Source organism: Cardiocondyla obscurior, linkage group LG03, assembly GCF_019399895.1.
Source record: "Cardiocondyla obscurior isolate alpha-2009 linkage group LG03, Cobs3.1, whole genome shotgun sequence".
Lineage (NCBI taxonomy): Eukaryota > Metazoa > Arthropoda > Insecta > Hymenoptera > Formicidae > Cardiocondyla > Cardiocondyla obscurior.
This window is the reverse complement of record NC_091866.1, coordinates 6498063-6509180: the sequence shown is the minus strand read 5'-3', so window position 1 is coordinate 6509180 and position 11118 is coordinate 6498063. Positions and strand designations below refer to the sequence as shown.

General features: G+C 37.6%; 1 protein-coding gene across 1 annotated transcript; it reads right to left on the bottom strand.

Annotated features, from left to right (window-relative positions):
• Positions 1-2044: 2044 nt before the first annotated feature.
• LOC139113884 (uncharacterized) lies at positions 2045-2563 on the bottom strand. The gene has a single exon (XM_070675331.1). It carries the CDS (start codon positions 2561-2563, stop codon positions 2045-2047), a length of 519 nt encoding a protein of 172 aa, XP_070531432.1.
• Positions 2564-11118: the final 8555 nt, after the last annotated feature.

Here is an 11118-nt window from a genome sequence, read left to right as displayed (position 1 = left end):
TTAAAGCGAAGTTGGAATGACGATGCGGTGTTCGAATATAAGGCATTTGTTGCTCAGAGAGTAGGAGGTCTCCGGGGGTTTGAATTCGGGGTAAGTAAAGAATTGTCCTTTCTCTAAAATTTGTATAATCTTGCCCAGACGGGAGTCGCGGCGAGTTTCCCGTGTGATATCTTCTGCGTTAATTGGTAGTTGTTCTATTTAGTGAAGGACAAAGCTGTCGAAGTCGTCTGTTGATGTTGTTTTCTTTTTAACTAGCGATAGTTGATGAAGAGTCTGCGAAGTTGGCAGATGCATCCTGGAGCAAAAATTGGCATTAGCGTTGGCGAGAGTTGGTTTAAAGAAAACTTCAAAATCGAAATGAGATAGGTAATCCGCATAATTAGCCATTCGGCTGATGCAGAGTGCAGGCAAGGATTAATTTGGTTGCAGAATTTGTGAAAGAGGCTTGTGATCGGTGTACAGAGTGAAGTGTCGGGCATAAAGGTACTAGAAGAATTTCTGAACAGCCCACACGATTGCCAGAGCTTCCTTGTCTATTTGAGTATATTTTTGTTCTGTAGGTGTCAAGGTTCGACTTGCAAAGGCGATGGGTCTTTTTTTATCATTTGGTAATTTATGGGAGAGCACTGCTCCTAGGTTGGTTTTATTAGCATCGGTGGAAAGGATTAGAGGTCGTTGGGGATTATATGGCATAAGTACCTGAGGTAAAATCAGAATTTCTTTGATTTCCTCGTAAACCTTGTTGGCGGCTGCAGTCTATTCAAACGGTTTTTTAAGTAACATGTCTCGCAGCAGGCGGTCCCGCGTTGATAGATCCGGAATAAAGGCGTTGTAGTATGAGGCTTTTCCGATGAACAACTGAAGCTCTTCTGGGGTTGTAGGTTTAGGCGCGTCCTTGATTGCTTGAATATGCTGGTCTGATTTGTGTATGCCATTGCCGTCTATTTTGTGACCTAGAAATTCGATTGATAAAGAGGCGAAAGTACATTTATTTTTATTTAGTCAGAGGCCATGTTCCTTAAGTCGATCTAAAGTGTTATCAAGGACCTGTAAAAATTCTTCAAAGTTGCTAGCAAATAGAAGGATATCGTCGTAAAAATTTTTAACGTTTGGAAGGTCCTTAAGAATCATTTCCATCCGGCGTTGCCATATTGCGGGAGTGCTAGCGGTACCGTAAACTGCTCGTGTCGGACGAATCAGCCCGTGTGTAGGAGTATTTAATGTGAGTACGTGTGCAGCTTTTTCGTCGAAGGTAAGATGTGAATAAGCGTCCGTGATATTGAGGTGACAGAAAATTTGGGCATCTTCGAGCTTACTAAATATAAATTCTATTTTCGGAATGGGGTGTTCGTCGATGATAATTTGTGGGTTGACCGTTGATTTGTAATTCCCCGTTATGCGAAGCTGACCGTTCTTTTTCGCGACGACGTGAGTTGTCGAAGCTCATTCTGAGAAGTCTACACGCTTGTAAAAACCAGAGGCAATTTTTTTGTCTATTTCTTTCGCATATTTATCTCTTAAAGCTAAGGGTACATCTTTTGTTTTAGCAAAGTCGGGTGAGACGTCCGGTTTAAGACGAAGGGGCATTGGTGGTCCACTCATGGTGCCGGAAATGTTGTTGAAAATCGATTCGTGTTTAGATAATAAAAATAAAAAAAAAATCGGCGCAGTTGTTTTTCTTGTTTATGTGTGAGGCTGGGTGCTGATGGACTTACTGTATTTATGGTGTCTGGAAAAGAGAACCAACGTTTAAAATCTAAGATATGAGCAAAACTAGTGATCCATTCACGTTCGAAAAGTGAATCAAATTGTTCCTTAACAATAAAAAGATTTAAGATTCGAGACGTATTGTTGATAGTAATGGAAACTTCAAAACGCCCGATGCAGGAAACGCGATGTCCAGTGTAACTGATGAATTGTCTGTTTGTCTTTTTTAACGAGAAGTTTGGTTTGATAGCGCGCAGCGTATCAAGGCTCATGATACTGCACAAAGCCCCGATGTCAATTTCCATCGGAATTTGTTGATCATAAATTGAAACGGTGATTAGATATTTGCGCGAGGAACGAAGGGAGTTAATTGTATCAAGTTTTCGAATTCGGTTTCTAATAAGGGTGCCACCATGCGCGCGTTTGGTAGTGCTTCCTTAGATCTACAAACCCTAGCTAAGTATCCTTTTTTACCGCATGAATTACAGATTGCGTCACGAAAACGACATCGGTTTCTAAGGTGTTGACCACCGCATCCATTGCATGTTCCAGCTGAGGGGAAATCCTTGGTTCTTTGTTTCAATGGTGCCTCGTCATCTCGGTTATTGGATCCTCTTGATTGGGATGAATGACGCATGTTTGTGTCGTACTTTGTCCTCGGTGTTCCATATCCGAGCTTGTGCGTTGTTTTCATAGCTGGCTGATCTGATGTTTTTACGACATTAGTAGTGAGGTGGGTGGCTTCGAGCGTATTGTCGATCTTAAAAGCTTCCGCGAATGTCGTAGGTTTCTTTGCTACGATTTCATTACACATTTCTTGCGATTTCAGACCATAAAGAAGTTGTTTGATCAGCATTCGGTCGAGGAAATCCCCGTATTCACAATGCGTCGTTCTTTAACGGAGGCAAAGAGCAAAAGCTGCAGTAGTTTCCTCGTCTCGTTAAAATAAAAGACGGAATTTGATACTCTCCGCGTACTTATTTTAGCTTGGTCAAAATGTGCAATCAATACAGTGCACAATTCCTCGAAAGAGACGTTTTCCGGCAAGCGGTTACTTACGAGAAATTTGAAGCGTTGTTGAGTTCCGCTCCCATGTGAACTCATGCGTAGTTGGCAAATTGTTCTTCCGGGATTTTATTTAATTTTAGGCTCCAGCAGAAACGTTTGAAATAGTCTTCGGCCGATGTGCCTTCCGTTAATCGGAATTCCACCATGGAAAAAGGGGGTAAACAGCGCACTGCTAGCGTTCCTCCGTTGGCGCCATCAACATCGTTGCTCATGTTAGCGATTGAAGCCTGCAAGGCATTTGCCATCATTGAGGACATTGCCTGCAAGAGTTCTGAAGGAACAGTTATCTGTTGTTGCTGAGTGTATAAAAATAAGTGTTACAAAAAATTAGAATTATATACGAAACGCCGCGGGGATGTTACGTAGTCGTGACCGGTTTTATTTTATGCGAACAGGTGGAAGTCTTTCGTATGCGAGCCACGCGAAAGCACGCGGTGAGCACGTGTTTGCCTTGTGAGATCCGCACTGATTGTAGAATGAGTTTTCGATCGTAAGTTATTCTTGAGTCGATAGTCTTTTTATTGTCTTTGTATTCCCGCACTGAGTTTAACAGAGTCACAATTCTATTAATCGTGAGATCACGCTGCGAGATCAGACAAGTTACTGAGCACGGGGTTCAACACGCCTCGTGCTGCAGGATGATGTCTTCCAGACGATTCCTTGCGTGTTGCACACGGCGAGGATGCACTGGATGAGTTGCACTGCAGACAAAGCGTTGAGTTTTCTGATGAGTCGCACGATGAGTAATTTTCCGAGAGTAGCACACTGCACGTTGTTGCACACGAGGCGATGCTTGGCACAGCTGAACGAACAATGAGAAGTCTCGAGCCGGCAACGCCTTCGAGAATCGGAGGCAATTATCGAACGACGGATCGATATCGATCCGTCGCCGGCGATCGGCCACGAGGTGCTGCCCCCGCGGCGGTGACATAATTAATCACCAAATTCAAATCTTTTAACACTGAGCCATCTCGGTTTCTACTCCTATCCCACTTCTGACACCACTATTGTGTATTCTCTTCATTGACTTATACAGTTGTCTGTTTGGGGGCTGATGATAGACTGACTGATCGTCGTTCGTCGTCTAATCGTAACTGAGCCAGTACCGCTCGGGGGAAGGGGGGTTTTTATCTTATGGAGAGGCGCTGGAACTACTACAGATATAATTCTAAATAATTCTAACTACTACAAATATAATTCTAAATAATTCTAACTACTACAAATATAATTCTAAATTAACGCTATATTTAACAGATTTTAAACACCAGATAAAAATACATGAACGAATTGCTATCGATTATTACAGTGTAGGCAGTTATAAACGAGTTCTTACACTCCCTTTATACATTCAGCATGCTTTGATGAATTCAAATCTTCTACTTGAAAATGTTCATACTTATTTAAGATTATTGAAAGACAGCAAACTATTTATTAGCGAAATGTACGATAGAGCAAAAAGTACGCTCTCTGTTTGGCAAAAAGATAACTGTACTTGAATTTTCCAGTGAGGATTTCATGAATGCCGCCTGCCGCGTTGAGGTCGGTCTGGTTGCCTTAAGAAAAACGTTGTAGGAGAACGATAGGCACTATGGCGACTCTGAGACACACGAGCGAACGTGTTTTTGTACCGTGCTATCTTTGATTTGCGATTTCGTTAAATTAAACTGTAAAGTTAAGAAGACCTGTGCCTTATAGCCGCTGTACTGTGTAGAGTGATTAGATTGGGTTGCTGTTCTGTATCACTGAAATTTATAAGAAGCATAAAATACGGCTATACGGAACGAGGAAAGCGAGCTGCTTTCGCGACTGTTGTGCCACGTGGCACCGACCATTGCTACTGTGTTTATCATTGTACAGGAAATATAAAGTAACATTACTATAATTGTTTACTTCTGGCTTTTCTTTCCATCCACGCAAGGAAAGAGTTTATATGCCGATAAATAAATAAATACTTCTGAGTTTCCTACACAAAATATTAGTGTGATTACTGCCCCGGCTCATTTATCCGTTCCCCATTATGTTACCTCAATTCATACAGTCCAACTTACATTCGCTTGATCTTTTTAAAAGAAATTTTATTTCACTCTCTTCATGTGTTATCTATAAAATAAATCTAGAGGAAAAACTAAAAATAATTTCCTGTTTTGTAAAAGTTTTTGAATGTACTTGTGGCGATCATTGCATGTGTGAGGAAGAGCATTTTGCAATTACAACAGAAATGGTAAAAGACGGTATATTCCACGTTCGCGGAGATGCTAAACTTCGAGTTACGTTATCTTATTTGCATAAATGCCATCAAGGAAACGTAATTGCCGCTATACCAGTTGCATCTCTTATATTAGTATGCGTTCACATAAAAATCGATAAATGTTTTGTTCTGTATTCTCCTCGAGAGGATAGACGAAGGTGTCTCACGACTTTCCGGGCTCTCCTCGGTTACGTGAGACGAAAGCAGTTGCTCTCGCTTTCTTTATCTTTGAAATAGAGATGTGGAGCGATGCAGGAGAAGTATGTGGTTGCGTCAAATAATCGTCAGAGTTTAAATAAAAGAATACTTGGTTTTTAATGTCAAATGTAAGGCCAGCGGTGTCAAGATGTTTGATTAAAATTACTTCGTTAGACTAGATAGCTCGCTCCTTTTTGCACGGTCTTTTATAATGTTTCTCCCGCTTTATTTTAACAAAGATCAACCGTTATTAACGTTAAATTTTAACTGTGTTTATTAGAACGCGTCATGATGTGTGGTGTTTTCGACTACAGCGTTTTGTACATTATTTGTTTGTATATTTCGCTGAGTTTTATTTAAGTAAAAACATGTAAACCGATCAATAATTAATAAATACTGTTCGCGATTTAACGGGCCCGCTTGGTGAGACCGCGCTTTAGATTAGTGTCGCGCATAATTACGCGATGGCACCACGTTACGGACCGGTAATTCATCGATAATCCGCGCCACGTGCGGCATTTGCCGGTTCTAATACTTTCTTTTGTTTTGAAAGTCAGTGTGTACGGACGGCTCTCGAAGTGTCTTGGCAATCTCATAGTTTTTGTGGTGATAGCTCAGTAGTAAAGTGACCGGTGGTCAAGCGGTGGTAGTTAGGGAGTGCGAGAATCTTTCTCATTTATTGTTAACACAGTCGGCTCACGAAAAGTACGGATACAGCCTCACTGTCCGTGCACGTGATTGCCAAGTGCTCGAGCACACGCTCACGGCGTTCTCGCTACGCGCGCTCATTTTTGCGGAATATGCCTCATTCTTTAGACTGCTCTTTTTGTGTTAAATCACCGCGCCGGTTTGCTCATTGCTCAGTCACTCAATTAAGGACCGCTCATATCGTGTAGAAAGGCACCGCGCGCAACGCAATCATTCTGGTAGCACGTGGCCCATTCCGGCCATCAGGTTGACTCAGCTTCTCTCTTGATACGTTTCCGCGCTGCCCGTTCGATCTCGGGCATTCTCAAGTAATTAGATTAGTTTCTGTTACAAATACGTAACAATGATCGATCCGTTATAGGACAAATAATTAATTCTGTAGAACTGGAGTAAAGCAGATATTTAAGGAATATATGTATAAGAGATTATTTTGAATTATATTTGTTTTTTTTATTTACCTGTAAATTACATAATAGAAAACACACACACGCATATATACAATAAAAAGCCTGTACATATAAAAGCGCGTAGAAAATCAAAAACGTGTAGGAAGGGTTTGAGGAGTAAGTGTGACGACTATACATGAAACGTGTGTGGAGGGTTTGCGGAGTAAACTTACTCCGTAGACCCTCCGTACGTGTCGTGGCGTGGAATATTAGAACGTCTACGGAGGGTATGTGGAGTCACGATGCAAATAATGAATTGTAACGAGGACAAACGGAGGTTCGATTATACTCAGAGAAAGTTTAAGGAGGGTACCAACTGTGATCTTTAAATGACAAAATCTGAAAGTAGAGTCAAAATAGGTTGTAAGCAGGATGCATAGTACGGCGGCACATGCTTCTTCAAAAGATTTCAAGTAAACGCAGGATATTCAGAGGGTCTAAATTTCGACTCGGGTTATACAATAAGTTCGACTTAAATTGATCAATCTGTTTGTAAGCGCACGTGCGATCGCACCGGTCCAAATATCGGAAGTAAATTAAATAAATACACTTCCGCATTACGATTTTTTCCATTATATTTTAAAATTTTAGAAGACCAATTAATACAGAACTTATCAATCTGATTTGTCCGTTCGTAAGCACACATGCGATCACATCGGTCCAAATATTGAAAGTTAATTAAATAAATATACTTCTGCAAATTAAATTAAATTATTTTTAATATTTAACATTATTTTATGTATTGTACATGATTTACACATATTCCATATTACATATTCTGAATTTTACTAAAATTTATTAATTAGACCAAAATTTATTGTTTCTTGAATTCTGTAAACCAAATAATTTAATATTAAAAATTGTTAATTATTTTTTATAAATTAATTAACAAAATAAAATTTTATAAAATAAAATAACATTTAAGTAATTTAAAACTTACTTTTTTTATTTAAATTTTCTTCTTTATCTTTCTTTTTTTTATTTATATATGTTTTTGAAATTCTATCCTCTTCTATTAATTTTTCAAAAAATTCCATTTCTTGAATTTGTTGTAACCCGAGTCCCGTTACAACACATAATATTATTTAAAGTATTTTGGCATAAGATCTCGCAACAGATTAATATCGGGTAATGCTGAATCAGCAACCCACCTTGAGCTATAGATAGATAAAACAAAGGGATGATAAAATACAAAAAAAAATTAAGTAATAATAAACAAAAGAAGAAACAGTTGAGAAATTAAGTAATAATAAACAAAAGGAGAAACAGTTGCGAGAACTTATTACTGAAATTGCTGAAGTTGCATTCGCCGAACAACCGAGTTTCGGCAATGCAACCTGATGACGGCAAGGCCCAACGTCATCGTTAAATACTCGCGGGTCGTCACCCACGAGTCAATAAGTAAGGAAGGAAGTAAAGAGAGAAGATCGTGTGTCGTTGAATCCATAATATCTCACGTAACGTGAGCTCGGTCACGTACCGTGATAAAGAAAGACCTCGCGGTAGTGCGATAGCACCGGGCCGCGTACCGAGTGTGGTGAAGGGAAAGAATAGCGAAATAAGAAACAAAACTGTAAGTGAAAATAAGTGTTTATAATTATCGAAGAAGTCTCCCTCATTCTCGCCCATCCCCGAGGATCCCCGAAGGACGGACCCTGCGCACCGGCTGCGGTGTAACAAATTATTCTGTTAAAAAAAATTTATTTTAAATTAAATAACTTATTTATGTAATCTATTTAATTTGCAGAAAAAATAGAAGGAAAATGGGAAAAAGAAAGGAAGGAGTATTTTGCAAGATTGGGATGGGAAGTGGAGGAAATAGAAGATAAAAGAGATAAAGAAAAAATGAGAGGGGAAGAGATGGTGGAAAGGGATAAAAGTTTGCAAAGAAAAAATAGATGGAAGAAACTTGGGAAAGCAAAGTTTAATAAGATATATGTGGTAGGGTAAAAAGAGAAGGAGTTCCAGAATATTTGAAAAAGGGATGAAAAGAGAAAAGATGGCAGAGAATAGCCAGGCTTAGGTTAGGGGATGGTATGAGAGGAAATCAGTACTAGAATAAAGAAAATAATAGAAAATGCAGGATATGTGGAAGGAAAGATAAAACGTGGGAGCATATCTGGTTAAGTTGTATGAGCTGGGGGGTTGAAAGGGGTTGGTAAGAAACGGTAGAGGACATTTTAGAAGAAGATGGAAAAGGTGAAAGTTGATTAAGAAAGTTGGAAAAGGTAAGGGAAGGGGCGAATTTGTATGAATGTAGTAGTGAAAGTGATGTTAATGGTATGGTTAAAAAAGCGTCGGAAGCGGAGGTCCAAGGATGAATGCGGATTGAGTGTTAGAGAATGTAGTATGAATGATAAATGTGTGTTCTCTCTCTCTCTCTCTCTCTCTCTCTCTCTCTCTCTCTCTCTCTCTCTCTCTCTCTCTCTCTCTCTCTCTCTCTCTCTCTCTCTCTCTCTCTCTCTCTCTCTCTCTCTCTCTCTCTCTCTCTCTCTCTCTCTCTCTCTCTCTCTCTCTCTCTCTCTCTCTCTCTCTCTCTCTCTCTCTCTCTCTCTCTCTCTCTCTCTTTCTCTCACAAACGATTATTGCTAAGTTAAAGATTTAAGTTAAATTAGTATATGGAAAGGAAAAGGAAAAAATTTTGGATGCGCTGATAGTAATTTGTATAGTACTTTTTGTAGTGATTTTGTAATGGTAATATGTAGTATTTTTGTAGAATGTTGTTTTATTGGTAGTTGTTAAATTTTATTAGTTTTTTGCTTTAATTATAATTTTGTTTGATTTTGTAACCGGAGCAAAGGTCCGAATGCACCCCGCAAGGGAAGATAAACATCATATATATATACAGGGTGTCCGAAATATTATTAGCAATATAATATTTGAGACAAAGGAATTTGTGCGTATCATTATTGTCTAGCGCAAGAGCGACAAGGAAGCCACGCGTGAGTGAGCGCGACAGGCGACGGCGCCATTCCTAACCATTCGCCTGTCGCGCTCACTCACGCGCAGCTTCCTTGTCGCTCTTGCGCTAGACAAATTAATTTTTTTTTTAATAATGGTTACGAATTTTACAAATTCGTAAAGAACTTTTTGTCTCCAAATCTGATTTCCTACCTACAGTTTTAATATTGCTAATAATATTTCGGACACCCTGTATATATATATATATATACAGGGTGTTTGAAATAAGGTTTCCTTCCCGGTAACTGTAGATAGATATCGGGAATACAAATCGAAAAGTCAGATATCATTTAGTGAAATTCGTAACCGTTACCGAGTAAGAAATTACTGAATTTTGACGAATTAGCGCGGAGCACATAATAAGTCGGGCGCGGCAGGTGAGAGCGGGTGGGCCTTAGGGAGAGAACGGGGGTGAAACGCCGCGCGACAATTGTGGGGTGGGGGTGGGAGGAGTCAACGCGTGGTGTGATAGACACCGTCGCGCGGCGTTTCACCCCGTTCTCTCCCTAAGGCCCACCCGCTCTCACCTGCCGCGCCCGACTTATTATGTGCTCCGCGCTAATTCGTCAAAATTCAGTAATTTCTTACTCGGTAACGGTTACGAAATTCACTAAATGATATCTGACTTTTCGATTTGTATTCCCGATATCTATCTACAGTTACCGGGAAGGAAACCTTATTTCAAACACCCTGTATACTCTTATCCCACCTATAATAAGTTTTAATATAAATAATCTAAAAATTATTATCTCTTACTCATCTATTAATCAATCTAGATGAATAATTTTTCTAATTTACTTAAAAAATATTATCTGAATGAAATATTTTATATTATATTTATTTATTTTATGAATATTAACTTTTTTAATTCATTTCTTTAAAATTTTTAAAAATTTTTCCTTAAGAAAAAATTTCAAATCTAATCTATTAATTTATATATTTCTGTTTAATTTAATAGGTTTACCCCCCTTTACTTTTTTTTACTTAAAATGATACAGAATTTTTATTTTTATAAATTATTCTAACCTTTTTTTTATTTTTATTTTTATAATAACAAGATCATTCTTCATACTTTATATCTATCTAAATTTATCTATTAATACTATATATTTATTTTCAATGAATTCCAAACTTATTAAATTTAATATCAAAAATAATTTAACCTTTATACCTTTCCTAATTATAAGTTTATTAATATCAATAATTATTTATATAATTTAACAAAAGATTTTAAGTTAATATAAACTATAAACCTTCAAAGTTTAAAATAATTTTTTTTTAAATCTTATTAATTTATAATAAATTATATATCTTTAAATTTGCAATTTAATATTTTTATAAACTAAAATTAATTTTTAAAAAAATAAATTTAATGTTAGAAATTTTAATTTCTTAAATAAATTTACAATTTATTTATTACTTAAATCAGACATAACATTTATGACTAAATGATTATTTTCAACTAATCACAAAGATATTGGTATTCTTTATTTTATTTTTGCTATTTGAGCAGGAATAATTGGTTCTTCAATAAGAATAATTATCCGCTTAGAATTAGGATCATGTGAATCTATTATCAATAATGATCAAATTTATAATACCTTAGTAACTAGACATGCATTTATTATAATTTTCTTTATGGTTATATCATTTATAATTGGAGGATTTGGAAATTTTCTTATCCCACTTATATTAGAATCTCCTGATATAGCTTACCCTCGATTAAATAATATAAGATTCTGACTTCTACCTCCCTCTATTACTCTCCTTCTCTTAAGAAGA

Bases quoted from the DNA above. Each gene is read 5' to 3' on its own strand.
- LOC139113884 (XM_070675331.1), bottom strand. From the start codon at position 2,563: ATGCTGATCAAACAACTTCTTTATGGTCTGAAATCGCAAGAAATGTGT.